Source organism: Pteropus alecto, unplaced genomic scaffold, assembly GCF_000325575.1.
Source record: "Pteropus alecto unplaced genomic scaffold, ASM32557v1 scaffold338, whole genome shotgun sequence".
Lineage (NCBI taxonomy): Eukaryota > Metazoa > Chordata > Mammalia > Chiroptera > Pteropodidae > Pteropus > Pteropus alecto.
In genome coordinates, this window is record NW_006441995.1 from 905,904 (window position 1) to 928,062 (window position 22,159).

General features: G+C 32.0%; 1 protein-coding gene and 1 pseudogene across 1 annotated transcript in view; one reads left to right on the top strand and one right to left on the bottom strand.

Moving 5' to 3' along the window:
• The window catches only part of NUP155 (nucleoporin 155), a 52,026-nt gene that overhangs the window by 28,165 nt on the left and 1,702 nt on the right, over positions 1–22,159 (bottom strand). Inside the window, exons 2-13 of the mRNA XM_006919491.2 lie at positions 20,999–21,136; positions 19,382–19,478; positions 17,196–17,266; positions 13,991–14,083; positions 12,683–12,849; positions 10,868–10,973; positions 9,851–9,924; positions 9,481–9,572; positions 7,530–7,627; positions 6,891–7,043; positions 3,739–3,839; positions 1,301–1,471 (exon numbers count right to left, since the gene is read on the bottom strand). Of these exons, the coding sequence (XP_006919553.1) occupies positions 1,301–1,471; positions 3,739–3,839; positions 6,891–7,043; positions 7,530–7,627; positions 9,481–9,572; positions 9,851–9,924; positions 10,868–10,973; positions 12,683–12,849; positions 13,991–14,083; positions 17,196–17,266; positions 19,382–19,478; positions 20,999–21,136 (1,361 nt within the window). The remainder of the gene's footprint in view (positions 1–1,300; positions 1,472–3,738; positions 3,840–6,890; positions 7,044–7,529; positions 7,628–9,480; positions 9,573–9,850; positions 9,925–10,867; positions 10,974–12,682; positions 12,850–13,990; positions 14,084–17,195; positions 17,267–19,381; positions 19,479–20,998; positions 21,137–22,159) is intronic.
• Positions 8,600–8,722, top strand: LOC112486132 (annotated as a pseudogene).

Here is a 22,159-nt window from a genome sequence, read left to right on the forward strand (position 1 = left end):
GTTCTGATATAGGCTCAAGTAAATACTAAAATTTAAGCTATGATAAAGGCTGTCCCTCAAATCAGAAGATTATAGTTAGATTATCTATTAATCACGTTGGCACAAGTATGTTCATTTAGGAAAAAATGAAGCTGGATCCTTACTCATACCTTACATCAGGATAAATTCTAAACAGATCAAAGATTTAAAGGACAAAATAAAACTACAATAGTGCTAAAAGAAACTATGGGTGAATTCTTCTATGAATTTCAAAGAAAATTTCAAATACTTATAAATTTAAAAAAATCTCAATAGATAAAATCAAATGACAAATTTTGAAAAATATGAAACAAATCACAAAAAGTTAGTTCCCTTGACACACAAAGAGCTTCTATAAAGTAAATAAAAAGATAAATCAATAGAAAAGTAGGCATAAAATAGAAAAAGATCATTCACAGAAAAGTAAACTCTTAAAAAGACAGTCTTACTCTTAATAAGATGGCACACTGTACTTGTTGACAGGACTATAAAAAAACAGGCACTCAACATCACTGCTAGTGAATGTATGTATGTATACAGGGAAATCTAGCAAAATCTATCAAAATTATAAACATGTATACATATAAACATGTAAACATATAAACATATATACATGCAAAATGATACACACACAAGGTTGTAGCATTACTTTTAATGGCAGAAGATAATCCATTAACAAGGGCCTAGTGAAATACAGTAAAACCATATAAAAGAATACCTTTTAAAAATAAAATGGAATGGGTAAATTCTTTATGTAATGATAAGAGTGCTACAACATATTTTTGAAATATAGAAAGCAAAGTATAGAACAGTGTATATAATTTGCTACCACTTGTTTAGAGGTATATTTCTATTGTGTGTAGATCTGTAACATCTCCCTGAAAGGCTACAAAGACACTGGTGTCTGTAGGGAAGGGACCTAAAGGGAGATTTTATTTTGTATACCCCTTGTTATATCATTTGAATTTGTCAGTGCATAATTATTCCAAAAATAAATATTGAGAAAAATTTTTAAATAATTTAAGTGAGAACAATAAATAAAACTTATTTTATGCAGTTGAACACTGGTGACAGAAATGCTACTTTAGAAAAAGTATAACGCTTTAACAGAGCTAGTTCCTTTTGTTGTATTTCTGGGAATTTACAAACTCTTAAGACTATTTTAAGAGTAAACATTGCTAGGTACATAAGTAAATGACTCTACTAAGCAACTACTGCAGAATATAAAATCATTAAATATTGCTTCTCTTCTTGTCTCCACATTAACAGAATGTGTACATACCTGTGCTGAGAGGAGAACAAATTTCTTTGGAGGCAACATGTGTTGCTGTACAACAACTGGTGAGTCAGTTATTGGAATATGATCCTTATTTAAGGGTGTAATTATTTTGTCTACTTTCAATTCATCTATTGCAGAAAGAGCCCAGGAATGACCATCAACACGGGTCGTCATCTATGTTAAAGGAAATAAATTTTTTATACTAATATTATTAAAGTCATGTACAGTAAAAAGGAAAAGTACAGATTTAATCTCTAAGTAAATATAGAATTTAACAAATAATACAATAACATATTCTCAAAGTCTATTTAATTTTCTACTAATTCTTTTAATCAGGCATCTATGATAACAATCATTCCATATTAGAGGAGAAAGGCAAATTTTCCCTAAGATAAACTGTAAACAGTATTTACTAGAATTATAATTCGATCTATAACTAAAGACTACCTTCTACCATCTTTCTAGGACAAATTGCTCTATACTGGTTGGTTCAGTACTTACATTTTGCTGACATAGATTTTTGTGCTCTTCTGAAGTTATGTTTGCATTCTAAGCTAATATACACCTTTAAAAAAGTATCTCAATCTCCTAAAATACTTTTCTTATAAAAAATTTCCAGAATTCAAAAATGTTGAAAGTATAGTAAAGATCCCCATGCCCAATACATAGATTCAACCATTGTTAGCATTTTGCCATATTTGCTTTCTGTTTATTTTTTTCTTTTACTGAACCATGTGAAAGTTATGAACCTGATATGTCACTGCTACTTTTGCATGCATCTCTTAAAAGTAAGGATGTTTTCTTATATAACCATGATACTATTATAATGCTTAAGAATATTAACAATTCTCTAATATAATCGAATGTCCAGCCAATATAGAATTTCCTTGTTGTCCCAGTGTCTTTTAGAACTGTTTCTGGAAGACTAAAATTTAGTCAGAGTTCATTCACTACATTTATATTTGGTGGTTTTTTTTTTTAAGTCCATATTTGAGAACTCAAGCATTATACAAATGAAATATGATGTATAGTATTTGCTTTTTTAAAAAGTTAACATTTATTGAGTGCTTCCTATGTGCCAGACAGTGCTCTGAGTGATATACAAACTCGTTTAATTCCACCACAACTCCATAGAGGTAGGTACTATAATAGACAAGGAAATCGAAGGCCAGAGACATTTTAAGTCCTTTGAGCCACAGATTCGAGGAAATGGAGCCAGAATTCAAACCTGTGCCCCCTAGCACTAGACTCCCATCAGGACAGGGTTTATAACTACTGAATCCTCACAATCTATCATAGCATGAGACACATACACATGCTCAGTAAAGTTCAAAGAATAAAGAATTTGAGAAAGGTGCGCCTTGACTCCATATCTATCTCCTGCCCCTTCTCCAGCAACTTGGGCCATGTCGGAAACTTGGAAAAGCTTTTTCAAACCATGTGTCCATCCCTGGGGGTTGGGTTCTTTTTCCCATCTTTTCCCACTCTCCCTAATTAGAAGGGCTTAAGTTGGAGAATAACCAGGAAGCAGCCAGTAACAGCTGGACTCGAGATGCCTTTAAAAAGATGGTTCCAAAGAAAGAATATTAGACATTCACACCCTAGTTGGGGTTGGTTTATCTGGTTTGATCAGCAGCCTCTAGGGGGCAGGCAGCATGGACTATGCTAGGGCATCTAGGAGAATAAATGGGGGCGGGATAGGGGACAAAGGGAGGAGAGACAGCCTCTCCTGGCCATACCCTTGGGGGTGCTGGCCTCCCCTTAGGTCCTTGTGAACTGGGATGGGCAACCCAGATACGGGATTGGGCTAGGACAGGCCGGGGCCACACCCCCCACCTAGAACCTCCACACTGACTTCATGGAGTACGTGGTAGTATTTGCTTTTAAAACACAATTACGTATCTGTGTGTGCACATTTGTTTGCGTAAGGAAGACAGGTGAAACAAGATAGAGAAATGTTGGTAATTGACTAAAGTGGGGTTCAGGTTACCATTTTCTCTATTCTTGTGTATGTTCAAAATTTTCTATAATTAAAAGGGAAAATTTTTTAAATTTAGGCAGAACTAAATTAGAGATCATTACAATGAAATTTTAAGTCATAACGATAATGGACTGCCTCAATGAAATAAGTAAAAATACAATATATTTAAATGGGACAAAGATCATTTCAGAAAAGATAATGCATTTTCTTGTACATTAAGAAAAACATCCTAAGTGGGCTCCAATGCTTACGTAAAGATATTTTTAATGATTACCATAATGACTTCTAACCTCAGAGAGGAAAAACAATAGGAAACACTCCTTTTTGATATAATTTCTAATCACATAAGATTTTTAGAAGCAAATAGTAATAAATCAGAAGTTAAAGTTTCTTATAAGTTTATTCTTCACTTAAAATTATGTTATATAAAAAGTTCTTTGTGATTCTCAGGATAGCTTACCTGAGTTTCCATCATTGGCTTTTGGAAAGGAAATGTATCATGGTTGACACACCACAAAATGTCATTATCTTCATTTTCTGAGGCTGCCATCAGTAGAATACCTAAAAGGTTAACACACAAAATCTTATGATGCCAAATAATATGCATCCCCAATAATCTTAATAATATTAATTATTAACATTAATCTGTATATATAAAACACTCGTTATAAGTAAAAGAGTTCTAAAATAAATAAAAATAAATTCCTTAAAAGGTCATATAATTATCGGTAGGGTAAGATTATTAAGTGTTCCAGATTTTATACTGTTTCTTTCAAGTAAACACTTATTTTTTTTTTCACATTTTAATATTTTTGAAGTTAGGACATATTTTGCAATCAACGGGTTTATCAATTTAATCATTAACTTTAAAAAATATGTTTAGTACATAAAAAACGTTGTGACTTACAATCAAAAGTATCTAATATTTAATGAAATAGAGTTCATGTACTGGTTAAATCAAACACACTATAAATAAAAATGAAGTTACCAGTGGAATGGTAGAGATAAATATACTATAAAAGCATCACCTCAGCAATACTAGCTGATATTAGTTTGATTTTGAAATATATTCTCCTGTGTTCAATACCAGCTCCTCCCACTAATTTATTCCCTTTGTACTGGCTTTAATAATATCAGTCTCAAGTCCATTGGATGGTTTAGGTAATGGGACTGTAATTAACTAATAATACACATAATTAGCTTGTGAAAATTTGAGAGTAGTTTATATCAAGGTAGAAGAAAATGTTTCTTAAACTTTAGCATATGGAAGTTTGAAAAACTGCAATTTAATTATTTCATGAACATAATTAAAACCACAGTATTTTTTCCTCCACACATTTCTAGCTTTAAGACCTAATTCTATTTAAAACAGCACCGGAAAGAATACAATACTTAGTACATTTAAGAAGTGAAATATTTGTACATAGTACAATGTACACGCATCACTCTAAAAGGTTAAGTCTAATAACAAGACACCCCACATTCATATATTTGAAGATTTAATATTGTTAAGATGACAATACTCCTCAAAATGATCTACATTTTCAACTATCAAAATCCCACGTTTTTAAGAAATTGACAAACTGATCCTAAAATCCATATGAAAATGCAAGAGATCCAGAATAGTCAAAACGACCTTGAAAGAAAAGATCCAAGTTGGAATTTCAAAACTTATAACAAAGGACAGACATATAGACTGACAGAATAAAACTGAGTCTAGAACCCATATATTTATGGGCTATCCATTTGAGACAAAGGTGCCAAGACAATTCAAGGAGAAAAAAGTTTTTTCAACAAATGGTGCTGAAAACTGCAAAAAAAATGGAAGTCAGATCTCTACCTCACATGATTTAAAAAAATTAATCCAAAATGGATTAAAGATCTAAATAAGAGTGAAAACTATAAAACCTATAGAGGAAAAGAGGAGTAAATGTTCATGACTCTGGGTTAGGGAATGGTTTCTTAAAGATAAACTCAAAGTATAGCAACAAAAGAAAAAATAGATAAGTTGGACTTTATCAGAGTTAAAAACTTTTGTGATTCAAAGGACATCATCAGAAAGTAAAAACATAACATACAAAATGGCAGAAAATATTTGCAATATACCTAAAAAGAGACTTGTGTCCAGATTGTATTATACGAAGAGCCCTTACAAATCACCAATCAAAAGACAACTCGATTTTAAAGAGAAAGGATCTGAAAGTTATTTCTCCAAAGATGTATGAATGGCCAGTAAGCACAAAAAAAGATGCGCAATACCATTAGCCATCAGGCAAATGCAAATCAAAACTGCCAATGAGATAACACTTCACACGCACAAGGATCAACATAATATAAAGACAGAAAACAACAATGTAGCAAAAGTGTAACCCTACTTGTAAAAATGTAAAATGGCATAAATGCTTTGGAAACAGTCTGGCAGTTCCTCGAAGGTTAAACACAGAGTTACCACATGACCAATAATGCCATTCCTAAGGTATGTGCCCCAAAGAAATGAAAACATAAGTCCATACAAGAACTTGTACAAGAATGTTCATAGCATTATTCACAATTGCCAAACAGTAGAAGCAACTCAAATGCCAACCAAATGATGAACAGATAAATAGAATGTGGTACATTCACACAGTGAAATATTCAGAAATGAAAGAAATGAACAGGCTATATTATGTATTGACCTTGAAAGTATTATGCTAAGTGAAAGAACCTGGTCATATACTATCTGATTCTATTTATATGAAATGTCCAAAACAGGCAAATTCATAGACAAAGAAAGTGGATTAGTGATTTCCCAAGGCTGAGAAAAGGGTATAGGGAATGACTGTTAATGGGTATAGAGTTTCTTTCAGGGGTGATAAAAATGTTATAGAATTAGACAGTGGTGATAGTTGTACAACTCAGATTAAACTAAAAACCACTAGATTTAAAAGGCTAAATTTTATGGCATGTGAATTATATTTCAATAAAGCTGTTATTTGAAAATACTGAAAAAAAATACTGAGAAAGTGCATATTATGCATTTGAAAAAATTTTATTTGTAAAGGGAAGCTTTATTTGAGTGTTAAAAATGAAATGTTGGAAGAAACAGAATAAGCAAAGAAAAGGCTTTAGAATGATTAGAAAATAAAAACAAACATTTTACAAATGCTTTCTCATCACGGGAAATAATAGCACATACATTTTTTTCAAGTTTTGATGTTTAATTAGAATTTTTTTGGTCAAGATTTAAAATTGTTCCATGAAAAACTCTCTGCACCCATAAAAATACTGACACAGCAGGCAAAATGTAAGAAAGCCATTTGAGTTTTCCTAACAGTCTTGAAGGAAGAGAGCTCAGAGTCTACTGTAGTGGATATAACATCGATTTTGACCTGTGAGAATATACATAAGGCTAATATACTATACTAATAGATATTTAAAAAATGCTATAGCTTTTATAAATATATGAATTACAAATGCTTGAAATATCATGTTAATATAAAAAATGTTCCTGGATAAGAAACCAAAACATCCCTAAATTTTATTGGAAAATCTATCTTCAAATGCCTCAAATGCATTCTAGTTTTAATAAGTTTAAGAACTCTGTCTTCAATTTGATAGTATTCCAGAACTTACCTTTACTGTACAGAGCTTTATGTACTTTTGAGGGCTTTTCCACTGTTGAAGATGCAGAGAATCCAGGAGGTAAGCGAACGTGAACCAGTGTCAGTGTATTAGGTCTTGCTAATGGCTGTCTGAATGGACAAGTACTGAAATATAACCGTATACCTAATGATGGGGTAAAATTTTACAACAGTGAAAGAAAAAAAAAGACCTTAGGTACATGTGTTATCGAAGCAATTTCACAGTGAAACACAGAACTCTGTTAAAGCCATATATCACTTTCCTGACTTTTCTTAAATTACCACATTTACTACCAGCTGAAGTGGATTTCTAAGACAATGTCACTAGAAATTGAGATGTGAATCAACAAATTTCATTAGAAAGAACCTGCAACTATAAGCCAAAGGAGCTTTTGTTCCAATTTAGGCTCTTTCACTGAATGTTAGCCACTTTCAGGCCTGGTTATACATTTATAAAATGAGGAGACAGAAAAGAAGGAATATTCTAATTTTCAGAGTCCTTAATTTTATGAATTATTAGTATGATTTGATAATTAAAACAGAAGTAAAAACATTTGAAATCATATATATCCAAACCTGAGGATTATCAAGTTATAAAAGCAATAGCAGACGTATAAATGAAACAACATACCCACATGTGTGACGGCCAATAACTGACAGTCCAGTGATTCAGAATTTTCAATCACTGCTATCTGAACAATTGGTTTAAAAACAGAACGATCTATAGTCCTAAAAAAAAAGGGAAAAAACTGATTTAAAAAATGTCTACTAAATTATAAGAAACATTTTCCATCAGTATTTTTATGTCTAAATATGTTAAAATCGTTTAACATAACAAGACTAACTTCTTAGGAAAGTAACACAATAGCAGCAAGAACTGGCAAAAACCCCTGAATGTGTGTTGTTTACATTAATACTATTAAGAGTGCCCCTTTTTTCAAAGATCATAAAAGAAAGCTAAATCCACTGGGTAAATGGCTAATGGGGAACATGGTGTTCCCAGAGCATCAAATTATCACTGTAAAAGTTACCACTAATGAAAAAGGGGGAGAAAAATGGTCCTTTCTAAAGTAGAGGTCTGGTGAACACTATCTTAACCAACTGTTTGATAGTGAGAGAACTGGTTTTATTATGTGCTGCTGATGTAATGCTTTAAGAAATTCTCATCACCTATGTATTATTGGCTAAAAAAATATTACTCTGACTTTAACAAGGAAAAAAAGACAAATTCAAATATTCTTTAAATAACACTCCTGCTCTTCCTTCCCAAATGTCAAAATTTTGAAAAAGAAAAGGCAGTGAGTCCATTTCATATTAAAGACTAATGACCAATGCAATTCATGAGCTCTTACTGAATCTGTAGAAAAATGGAAAAATAGCTATAAAATATTTTTGGGACCATTAATTTTAATATAAACTATATTATTACAAGATAATATTACAAAATTATTAAATTTCTTAGGTGCGGAATTGGTATTGTGCTTACATAAGAGACTTAGTAGACAGAAGCTGAAAGATTTCAAGGTAAAAGGTCATGATGTCTGCAACTTTTCAAGTAGCTCATGACAGAGTAGGCAAATCAGGCAAAATTGGCAAATTTAGGTAAAGGGTGTATCAGTTTTTACCATGCTGCTCTTTAAATTTTTCTGTGGAGCAGAAAAAATTTCCCAAGAAAAAGCTGGGGCAAGAAATAGGAAACCTGTCTATGGCCATGCCACCCTGAACAGGCCTGATCCCATCTGATCTTGGAAGCTAAGCAGGGTCGGACCTGGTTAGTACCTGGATGGGAGACCACCTAGGAAGACTGACTGGGTTTTGTAGGCATTTAAAAAAAAAAGGAAATAGGAAATCTTGTATTTTAGATTGCCTTGAGAAATTTTATGTCACTGAACAGCAAAGAAAACATGTTGATTTTTCACTAGGTGTCTGAATGTAGCAATAATCCAGGCACACACGTCACAGAAGCTGAAAATTTGAGGTCTGTGTTATATGAATAGAATATCTGTATCTGAGCTAAATCGGTTGTGACGTATGAAAACTGCAGTGTATACGGTCTGAAGACTTGGATTCTAGCTTGGGTTCCAGAGCTTATTTAGGAGCCAGACCTCAGGCAATGATAACATCCTTTAGTTAATTTTCTCAAGAATATGAGAAAATGTGGACAATACAACTGTAAAGTATTCCCAAAATGCACTTGTGTCAATTATCAGACCAACACAACTTATACTATGTAGACCTGTTAAAAAGGTGGAGAAGTTATAAGAGGGTGATCTTAGAGACATGTAGTTTCCTAGACAGAACGCCTGTAATGCCTATACAGACCACCCAAAGTTCCAAGGACAAACATATGTCAATCTGTATTTTGCACTGTAAAACCAGTCTACTTTATGTTTCAAACCATCCAACATAAGAATAAGAGTCTCTAGCACCTCTGCTTCAAATATAACTTACAGTATCATCTCTTTCGACATGCCTAATCTTCTAGATATACTTTGAGGAGGAAATAGTTTTAGTATGCTGCAGATAAATAGTATAATTATGCTTGCAAATGAAATGTCTGAAAGTAAATTACATATTATTACCTAGCAATGTTTCCGGCAGCAGAGACAATAGAATTCTGTGACACTGAGGCAACTCTGCTCATTCCTTGTCCATCGTGGCCCAAATCATAAACCTGTCAATAAAAAATTGTACCACTGAAACATAACTATAGGCTATATACATTTCATAAAATGAACTTTTAAATATAATTTTATTATATAGACTTTTCCTTTTTAGGAACTCTTCATGTACATATAGAAACATTGACAGATTTTAATTTTCATAAAAAGGGGCCCGAAGGATGTTGTTTTAAAAGCACACTGTTCAGAGAAAAAGAGGGACTGAATCGTCTTCCTTAAAAAAGGGGATGTTGTTTCCAGCTTAAATGGTGGTATAATGTCAATACTTAACCTGTATTACTCCTTTCTCAGATCGTGTATATAAAATGTTTCTAGAATTATCAATTGCAATTTGAACAATAGGATCTAAAAGACAAAAAAAGGAAAAAAAAAACCAGATTAACAAATAAAATACAGTAGCTATGTACAACAAATTAAAATTGTTAAATTAGAACTTTGCATTCAGGGGCTTTCCTCTTGCTTTGTAAATAAGTCCTAAGACGTGCATAAGAACAAAAGCCAAGAAGCGTTGAAAAAAGCAGATCTCAAACACTGCGACTGGGTTGAGAGAATCACAAATAAGTAATTCTGTCCTCTAAATGAATTTTAAGCCAAATGAAAAACAAGTTCTAGATTATTTCTTTATTCAGCAAACATTTAATGAATGTTTGCTATATGTAAGAAATACATGAAATAATTATACTCGGTCCATTCTGCTAAGAAACTTCAAATTTAGTTTAATAATTCATTGTGTGAAGGGAAATAATTTAAAATTTCAGCCATATTAAGCTACTTTATATTGTTCCATTATAAATTTAAATTTATAAATTTTAAATTATTTCGTCTGCCTATATCTCTCATTTTATTAAAAACTCATATATTAATTTTATGCTGGGAATTTGTTCTAGACCAGGCAAAACATGCATTAGATGTCTGTCTCGCATTCTCACATACACATGTTTTAAGTATGTATATAGCTGTTTTAGACACATGTTCCATGATGCTACATTATAGGCACTTGTTAATAAAATCCAGTTTCTGTATTTTATAGTCTTTTTTTTTTTTTTTTAATGCCTACAGCACCTGGTATTCCTAGGTGGTCTCCTGTCCAAGTACTAACCAAGCCCGACCCTGCGTAGCTTCCGAGATCAGATGAGATTCGGCACACTCAGGGCCTTCTTTTAAGAGTCCTTATGAATATATAATGTTGTTTAATAAGATAAACTGTTTCAGTTAATAATAAAAATTTCTGAGGAAAATGTCAATAATCTGTTAAAAATTTTGTTTGCCAAATTTATTTTCTACTTACCATCTTCTGAGAATGTGAATTGTAGCAATGAAGGAACAAGAAAAGAAAGTGAGCTCTTTGAGTGGTTTATTTTCCTACATCTTTGGCTAAACCAACCTGCTTCGGCCTTAAAAGAAAAAATGGAAAGAAAGAAGACGTATAAATGTAGGTACCTCTGTCACAGCAACAACAGTATACTCATGTTTACAAAATTCTCAAATCTTATAAAATACCAGTAATTGTAAATAAAGTGAGACATATTCCAAAGTACTGAATTTAATCCTGTAATTAAAAATAGAAAATATAGTTATCTCTAATCAAATCACTACTCTCAATGAAATCAGCTGTCTATTCCAGTAACCTCAGTAGTGCTATGTTAGTGAACTCATATTTTAATTCTCTTAAAAACTCCTATTTGAAAGCATAAGGAACATAATAAGCACAGTTTTTAAGTACCCGCACAGTTTATAAGTACTCAAATAGATAAGATAGAGGTACTTCTATCATCTCTTCCCACTTCTGCTAAAAGGAGATTTTAACAATAGCAGCCACCACCATCATAATCTATGGTCTACCTCTCAATGACTGTATTTTGCCGCACAAAACCATTTTGTGGTAATGAACAAAGCCAAGAGAAACTGGGCAAGAAAGTGGTACAACGTGATACAAAAACCACAGCTGACATGGGTTCTAATTCTAGCTCTGCCACTAACTAGCTCTGCCACTAACTGGCTGTGTGACTATTGAGAATATTACTTTATGGGTCAAATACATGGTGACAGAAGGAGACCAGACTTTGGATGGTAAGAACAGAATGTATAATGATGTTGTATTATAAAGTTGTACACCTGAAATTTATACAATGTTATTAACTAATGTTACCCCAATAAATTTAATTAAAAATAAAAGAAGAATATTACTTTGCTTCCTAAGGTTTACCTTAAAAAAAAAAAAGGCAACAATACAGTAGGGAAAAAACAAAAGGAACTAAGGACACAAAAAGGCATTTCAGAGTAGAGAAAACGCAAATGACCAATAAATACATGAAATGATGTTTAACTAGTAATAAAAAATATATTCCCCTCCATCAGACTGGCCAAAATTACTAAGTTTGATTAATATTAATGTAAGTAAGAATGGGTGAGTGGGGGAAATACATTCATAGATGCCTGTAAAAGGTCTAAAATTCTTAGAGGGCAACATGAAAATAAGAAATATAATTTTAAATACATGTAAGTACAACTCAACTACTAGAATTCTAAATCTCTACACACACAAAAAAAATCTCTACACATGTGCACAAGGACATTTATTATAACTTTATTTGTGAAAGGGAAAACTGAAAACCTATAAATCCACCAAAAAAGGATTGTTAAGTAAACCATGTACCTGTTTTATGGACAACTATGCAACAATCACCAAACATAACATATCTTTCTACTAGATACAGACAAGAAAAGACTTCCAAAACATTGTTAAAAGCCAATTATGTAACAAAACATAAGTGACAATCTAAGTAAAAACATACAAACACAAAATGTATGTGTATTTGTATACATGTATACACACATAAATGCATATAGACATTCACATATTCATCAATGCACATATTATGTTTTAAAAGTACATACTCAGACTGATAATGGCTTTTACCCCTGAAAAGAAGATAGGTTTTTGCAGGCATGATGTAGTCATTGAGGACTATGGCTTTAACTATATGTCTGAATACTTTCTATAAGAATATATTAATGTGCTTCTGTAATTACAAAACAAAAACGAAATCCATTCCTACTTCATCAAGAGGGAGAAAAAAATGTTTATAAATGCCAGACTTACTTGGTATGCTACTTCATATAAACAGCCATCCTTTCCAGCCAAGAATATTCTGCCATTATCGGTGGAAGTTATTGTTAAAAGATAAGTGTTGTCAGTAGGAAGAGAATATAAAGGATCTGGAAGCAACTGCATTCCACCACACATGCTGTCGTTAAGAACTCCGGAACCTTTTTTTTTTTAAAGAAAGGACACAGGAATCAGTTTATTGGCTTTTTTGAAGTTTAAAACAAACACTATTATCTTTAAAATTTATATTTTTATTGAATTCTTACTGATATACTTGACAGCTTATATAATGTCCATTTTTAAATTACTATAAAAAGCTTGACACAATTTGATAATTCAAATTAAAGAGAACTTACAGTATGCACATATATAAAAACTATAATACATATAATTAAAATATATAGTATGTAACACTGTAAAGCGCCAATCAAAAAACTAACCCAAATTTTAAGCTCTTTTCCCATTTAGGAAAAAAAAGTGTAGCTCACTGCCAGCATTAATTTAACATCACGTGTAGGAATGCTATGTTTTCTAGGATTTGACATTTTCAGCAATCAAGAATTACTCTATTTTGTACATGGAAATACCATTACTAAAAACAGAATGCTATAAATAGAATGTCATTGTTTCCAAAGAATATCGACATACTAGAGTGGTGCAAAAATAATAATAAAAGTGAGATATGTCATGGCAAACTGTGGGGTAAGGTTAGACTGTAATCAGGGAGGTATCTTATCTTGGGGTAAATGCTGCAGCTGTAAGCGCTGTGGGCGAACATCCTTGGGGGCAAACAGGAAATGGGTAAAATTTTGAGAAAGAGCCTAAAGATGTGGTAGTAATAAACAATACTGTCACTGAAATTCATCATTATTTCATCCAAAACAGATTGCCACAATGCAAAAGAAACTATTGAATGTGCTTGCAATAAATTAACTGAGGGCTTCTTACTTCAAGGGAAAGAATAACTTCTTATATTAGTGTTCCATACATTAAAATGGCCATTCAAAAAAAATCAGAAACAAAGAAACTGAAGGCATTACTGAAAAACTGACATCAATTATTCATCTTCTACTACCCTCTCTTCATACTGTATGTTTAAAATGTGCACATTAATATGGTAAATACAACCAAAATGCTTTGGTGGAACTACTATCTTGAAAGATACCGTATCTATACGAAAATATTATTTTTTATGAGCAAATGGCCTGGAAAGCTAACTTAGTGAAAAAGGTTAGTTTTTAATTATAATACTAAGTTCACCATCAAATTTTTATTTTAAAAAACACATGTGGGTTGCTATACCTGTTTGCAAATTAGCATAGCTGAGTCCAAGAATCACTATATCCACAGGGGTTGCCAAAACCAAGAGGTGTCGTACATGAGGCTGAAAGATGCCTAAGATAAAATAGACATGTTATGTATTATTTTCCATAAAAATCCAGTATTTAAACATTAATAAATAAGGTTTTACCACTAAGGTTTTACAGTGAGCTAGTGATTTAGTATACGAAAAGTCTGAACCCAATTTATTTAATTTTGATGTTAAAATATTACTACCTACGATCATTTAAATAAGTAAACAGCAGAATAAAACACCGTCAGAAATAAACACTTTAGTATTTAACACCACTTAAAATCAGTGTAACATTACAAAATAGCTTAGGTTTATTAAATTACAAAAGATTTCTATTTGTATACCCATATTCGCAGCAGTATAATTCACAGGACCTAAAAGATGGAAGCAACCCAAATGTCCATCAACAGATGAATGGATAAACAAAACATGGGATCTACATACAATGGAATACTATTTGGTCTTAAAAAAAGGAAATTCTGATACATATTATAACAGGGATGAATCTTGAGGACATTATGCTAAGAAGTGAGGCAGTCACAAAAAGACAAAAAGTATTTAATTCCACTTACATCAGTTACCCTGAGTAGTCAAATTCATAGAAACAGAAATGAGTTTATATGTCAAATAAGTTTCCCAAATGAGTTTATATATCAAAACCAGATAATTTACAGTTTCAGAGAGGATATTACCAAGTACAAACACTTTTTTGTTAATTTATGATGAGGTACTGTGTAACTTGGTGGAGTGGCATGAGATGCTATACACATCACTGTCATGTTATGATTCCCAAAAATAGTGTCTTGCTAATAGGAATAAAAGGAAATACATCTTATGTTATAATTATGGACATCTTTTTATGTATATACATTTGGCCTATTTACAGGTGTTAAATGTTGTAGAAAATACAACAGCTTATATTATCACTTGGTTTTACTTTCATTACTGAATGTCAAGGGGCCAGTTGGTGTCTCAAAGTTCAAGTGAATGAAGTTGAAGGCACAGGTCTTCTACTTTAATGACCTCAAAACATACTTGATATTTCATAAGTTGATTTAAAAAGCCTGAATTTTATGAAAACTTAGATTTTTATTAATAAAAGTCATATCTCAAAGTATCTGGTCACCATGCTAAGCCAAAGAAGCCATCTTTGATTACAGAAATCTTCATAAAGTTGGAATTTAATAAAGTGGTAGAGATGGTTTATGGCTTGGAGTAAAGGAAGATTAAGTAAAACTGCCCTGTCAAATGATGTCATCTCTAAAAACTCTCCTAATTTATTCGATTATTGTACAGTAGATGGTAGAAATAGAAGCCATTTCCCTATAGAATGCAATAGGGTCAAATGACTGATATTTCTCACTTTAGTCACTCTCACTTCTTATTTATAAAGTGCACATCTTATTAGTACCTTTTAGACACTGCCAGTTGTCTAATGGTTCAAAGTTTTACTATTCAATAAAAATTTGAAAGAAGTAGTTTAATAACTTGTGTACAAATATGAGCACATATGATCCTTTGTGATGCATCTGTTTGCTACTTTGATGAGGAAACTCAACAGAACACTAACTCACTGAATTTTACAAAGGCATGCTTTGGCAACAAAAATGTGGCTAATGGTACTTTCAACTTCAATGACAGGTATTTTGTCCAGAAATAGAAAAATACAAAGTTCTTCTCTACTACTGAGAAGGATACTGACTTTCTAGAAATAGCTGACTGGACTTGAGTAAAGTTTACTCTATTAGGGACAAGGAAAGACCATTCTGAGAATAACCTGCAGGAAGTCCTGAGTTTATATGATTTGATTTGGTGGTAGCTCTATTGGTCATACAAATGAGGTAGACTGTTTGATTTGTAATCACATAATCACGCAAAGGAATACTGCCCCAAAGCCACAAGCTCTTTCAGCTAAGTTATCTCCCTGGATGATGAGACTGAAGCTGGATTACTATGTGAATCTTTCAATATATGAGATATACTTCTTTGTGAGGAAGTCTTGTCAATTTCTCTGTAGGCAGTAACTTGCAAATGCTAGAAAACACTTAAGAATTCTTATGTCTTATTCAAAAAATCATAAAATTGAAACATGGATTCACAATTTTCTTGTTTACATAGAAGCATCAATAAAACAGAATCTTGCCAAAAAGCCTAAGTGACTTAGAAAACAATGACTTTACTTTGAAGAATGTTTTCTTGCAAAAGGTAAAGATGTGGACATTGTTAGCTTTAACATATGTTGGAATTTTCAGTCAGAATTTTCAGCACTTGTCGACAGCAGTTAGAATGGTTTAATTATCAAAGATAACATCTTTGTTGTCATATCAAAGACTATGCTATAATTTTAATTTTTCACTGAAATTTACAGTTGAGAACAAAATTTTACTAGTAATTTTAGATGGACAATTTATACTTATTACAACAGGGACAGGAATAGACTTTTATATGAATAAACTTTTAATTGAAGAAATAAGATGGAGGTACATTAGGGTAAAGAATGCTGTATCTAAGGAAATACATTTTCAATGTAATCCCAGTGTACAAAACTGCATGTTTGTATTTATGTGAATTATTAATCTTAAAACTGCTGTGACCTTAAAAAATTTTATTTAGGCCTTGCAACCAAGAGAATTTTGTCTATTATTTCCTTTTGTAGGAATAAATAATAATTCATGAGATGTATATTAAATTTAAATCAATCAATTCTGTTTATCGGTAGCTCTGATAAAAGATCTGGCATAATAAAAGTTGCAACTAAGTTAAACAATGCTTATGACTTCTCTAAGATTTATTTTGAATTCTGTTCTCATTTCCATGGGCTATCAAGACTAAAAAAATGCAGAAACAAAATGATTTTTAATTAACCGATGAAAAATGTGAAATGCAAAATCTTGAGGTGAATCAAAGAAAGTAACAAAAAGCAAGCAAGATAAAATTCAAAAACTATAGTTTAACAAGTTTAAAGTAACTCACTTATACCATAAAGTGAGTAAACTTAAATATTCCTAGTCACTTTATATTTTCTAATTAGAAGTAATTCAGAACAAAGATTCAATAGGAAATTCAACTACTTAAAATGTGTTATCTTTCAGTTCTAAACATTTGAAGTCTATGTATATACAAAAATAATTTAATCCTTATATTATTTCTTACCAGCTTTTGGTTTCACAAGCCCCACGGCAAGAATAGTCTCATTAAGTCCATCAAAATAGGCAAGGTCTCCTCTGTCAACAGTTGAAGAAAAACATGTTACACACGTAAAGAAAGCAAAGTTTTCTTATAATACTCTTTAAGACTATAGAATATAAAGCCAAATAAATGAGCAAATTAACTGTTTCAGTTCCAAGACCCAGCATACAGGCCTGCCTAAAGCATAAACCAGGAAAATAGGGAGTGCTGGCTCCCCATTCCACATCCCCCGCCCCACTGCAAGTCTCAAATGACAGTAGAGCAAGGGGCCAAAGTGTAGAGAAAATGTTAGAAAAAGCAGAGAAAGAAAGCCGTTTAAGACCTTTTCAGTGAACTTCACATAGCTAAAAAAAGAATCAGTGAAATTGAAGTTAGGTCAACAGAAATTATCCAAATTGAAACAAAAAGAGAAAAAAAAGAGTGGACAAATGAAAAACAAAACAGAGCATCCAAAATCTGTTGTGCAATATCAAAAAGTTTAACAAAAATGTAACTGAAATCTCAGAAGAAGAGAGAGGGAAAGAACAGAGCAGAACAAATATTTGAAGATCATGCAAAAAATTCCAAAAATAACGAAAGACCTCAAAGCCACGATCCAAGAAGCTCAGAACGTCAAACAAAATAAGAAAAAAATATACGATCCAGACTTTAAAGAAAATTTGGTTGTCCTGAAATGGACAATGCAAATCAAACAGAAAAGAAACATGTAAATGGCTGCTTATGTGGACCAGGTTTCTCCATTTCCTCTTGCTGTGGCATCACACAGACTCCTTTAATAATTGGCATAACCCTGGGAACGAGACCAATACTGGGAAAGTTGAGGATTAGAGAACAATGAATTGAACAACATTATGTTTCTATCATCCAGATGGAGTTAGGATTTATAATAGAAAGCTACAAGAATAACTAAAACTAAGCCTAAAGTTTATGCAGAATTGAATTTGTGAACTAAGGATTTATAGCTGGTATTTGTGCCTCGATTTTTTTCAATAAGCACATTGTTCAAACGATTTTTCTTTATATAAGTTCTAAGTTGAACACACAGTAAGGTTGGCCTGTTCCTGGCACAAAACGGTATCTGATATATGATAAGCTCAATATATTTCTTAAATGAATGAGTAGGTTAGATATTAATGGAAAACACAAAAATTTTCATTAAAGTGAAAACCCTTTTAAAATTATTCTTAACATTTATTATGTAATTTTTTTGCATTTGGTTTTCTTGAGGAAATCCATGCCTAAATGAAGAGGTTTTATCCGATATTATGGTAATATAACAATCTGGGGCAAAGTTCAGGATGTAAGGAGAACAATCACAACACATCATTGCTATCATGACTATATAACGTTTCAACAATAGATTTGAAAAGTTCTAATAAAAAAATAAGCAAACAAAAATGGTTTCATTTAAGGTACAAGTTCTCACTTATTGTCAATTTTGATTCAGTGATACCGTGTTGTTAGTGTTGATGTGTGTGTGCACACGCCTGCGTGTGTGTGTTGATTTCTAAAAAGTGCATTAATAAGTCAGGGGTAAGAGTAACATCTTAACTATATAGGTCTTCTTATCCCACACGTCACCAAATGATAATATGATGAACTCGAAGTAAGCCAAAAGTTATCTCCAAAAGCCAAGAGTGAGATCACCAGATCAATAAACTTTAAGCAAGAATACCTTGGGCCCTCACTCAGACTCTGTTATATACATTTAATTTACACATAGGTCAAGCCCACAGAATAACAAAAGAGTTAAGTCACTCCAATAAATCAAGTTTCCCACTCCACAGAAATGCAAGGAAAACAGAAGTGTTTAAAATGTCAAACCATCTTTCATAGAATTACTGATAGATTATCTTTACTGCAGGATAAAGAGCTTGGGAACTAGACCCCTCCTACTCAGAGTGGTACTTCGAATGGCAGTATCATCGGGGAGCATGTTGCAAATGCACTCTTGAACCTCACTCAGAACTATTTAGATTCCACATTTTAACCCTATCCCCAGGTGATTGGTATACACATTGAGAAGCACTGAGTCAGATGTTAGACGAATGAATGATAAATCAGCTAGCTTCTAATGAGTAGAACACCAGCTACAATAAAGACAATCTAAATTCAAATCATGTTAAAGCAAGGCAGCCTTAAATACCTACCCATCTTCATAGTTCCACATAAATATGTCACTGTCAATTGTGAGCCAAGCTCTGTTGATAGGAGGAAACACACCCATCATGCAGTTACACTGCATATCTGAGATATGTGGATGTAAGAAAGATTTCGATCTCATCTTTCTTAAACTTGTTTCAAAAAATTTTGATTTAAAATTTATGATAAAAAAATCATGACCTGTCCACTCTTTAACAGAGAACAAATAAAATATCTTGATTTCTAATCAGTTTAATGAAAGCCATAGTATATGACAAATATTTACAAATTATAATCTTAGTAATGCTATTTGTCTACTTCAAATGTATTCTGCACAAATATAATTTTTTTTACCGTTACTAACTTAAAAAAGAATATTATGAATAACATCATTGAACTTTGACATTAAAAAGCTTATGCTGAACCAGTTTTTTCCAACTGTAGAAGAGCGAGAATGATAAAAAAAGCACAGGGTATACTGAAGTCATAGCTAGGTGACAATTTGCAAGCCTCTTATAAATAGTGCCATTGAAAAATAGGCAAAGATTTATATTGTGTAATTATAAAACAATGTAACAATTATGAAAACAAAATAATTTCCCAGTTAAAGGAAATGTCTCTTGCAGAGTACAGTATTATCAGAGAATTAAAAAAGAATATTAAGAATATTAAGGATAAAGTGGATAACATATTTAATAACACTATTTTACAAAGTCTCAGAGGAACACTGAAAATTTTAGGAAAAATATCTATTAGATTTTACTAGGTTTTCTATTTCTTTTATAAGCATTTTTTTCTAATTTTCCTTTTTTCTAAATCATGCTGCACTGAAATATGAAACCCTTTTACTCTAAATAGATTAATACTTTTAAAAGTCTCAGATTAAATTTTAATACAGCATCTTGATGTCTTTATTATGAGAACTACAGATGAATGTAAAAGTTGCCCAGCAAATAATTATAAATCTAGTGCTTTCATAGGATATGCCACACTTTAAGAAAATCAGATAAAAATTTTTTAGAGGTTAAGACAACTCCTCTAGCTAAATCTCTGAAGATGCAATTAGTATTTCAGTTCCTTATATCATTATATACATATTCTTATTGTGATCCTTAGAAATAAAAATCACATATAAACAACTTCAATTCTAAGACACCAGTAAGTGTAAAACCACACCAAAAACGTTTTTGGGAGGAGAAAAAAGAAACACCTGGCAGTTTTTTAAACATATTTAGAGCCACATTCCAGTTTCAAAATATTAAAATATGGTAAAAAATAAAGATGAAAATCACAGGTCTTTTGAGCTAAAAGTGCGACAGTAAAAACTTTCTCATGTAGTACTTAACTGGGAAGTAATACTTTGCAATAACATCATTCAAAAATGCAGTTTCTTGTAAACAATTAACTGTCCCCAATGACCTCAATTAAAATGTGACTCAATTTTCAACATTAAATTTTACATGAAAATTTTGAGGCACGTAGTAAGCTATCCATGTACTTAAATGTATTTTAAACAAAACTCTTAAATGAACTTAAATACAACACGCAATTAAACACAAAATAAGAATTATGAGAATATCAATTTAAATTTTTTTTAAAGAGTTAAATAAAAAGTAATAGGATACGTCCAAATTGTTCAACAAGTTCAGGTGGGAGAGGAACTCTTCGGATGGAACTGATCTCTGGAAGGTTGGGTACTGACAGCAAACCAGGTCCTTGTAGAGGATAATCCATATCTGACATGCCAGAAACAGTGGGATTATCTACAACAAATAAAATGAAGCCTTTATTTAAAATTAATAATGTGTTGGGCATCGACTGGACACATAGAAGCATTGCAAGCTACAAAAAAAATGTGCATCTGGTGATTCTCAAGGTAAAGGGAGAATAAAGTAGTTCTGACCTGATACAAAGGAGACCTGAGAAATTCCAAAGTTAAAGTGGGAGCAATCAGTGGTTTCAGCACTAAACAGAAGGCTATCTTTCCTAAGGACTATGCCATAAAAAAAGGAAATGGTTAGTTCAATAATTTAATGTTTTTCTATTATTTTACTAAAATGATAAATATATATGTATATATACACACATACATATAAAACTGCTTTGTGAGTCTCAGATCAAACAACTGTGGACAAACTCAATATTGATTGGAGGAAAAATAGCTATTTCCTTTCCCACTTAAACATTTACAGATTAAAACAACCCATTCCTTTTTCCATTAGATTTCTCCCCTAGATCAGTAAGATAAATACCACGGAAGCAATATTTTACTGAGAAAAATCAAACTATAAAATGTTCTCATTTGGCAACCTTTCTCTTGATCTGAGACCCAGACACTAAGGGCAGGAGTGCCTATCTTTCCTAGCCTTGAATAAGGTATTCTTCAGATCTGACTCATTGCCTGTTATCCCGGGCACCTTTTCTAAAGTACAAAGATGTTGGGGAAAACTTACATGTAAAACAATTTTTAAATGTATTTTTAAATGTATTATAGAAATTTAAAAAATATATAAACTAGAGAAAAATAAAATCAATCCCTATGTACTGATTATCCAGCTTCAACAATTACCAATAACATGCCCAAACCTGTTTCATTTATATCACTAACCACTCGTTCCCTAGTGGATTTTTTTAAAGCAAATCCCACATTCCAACTCATCTTGAAACAACTATAATACAACAATGCACGTGTTAAATGGCAGTGGAGACACAAGAATGGAATGAATAACTGGTGAGGATGTAAATGGTTAAGAAAATCTTCACAAAGAAAGTGATATTTAAGGGAG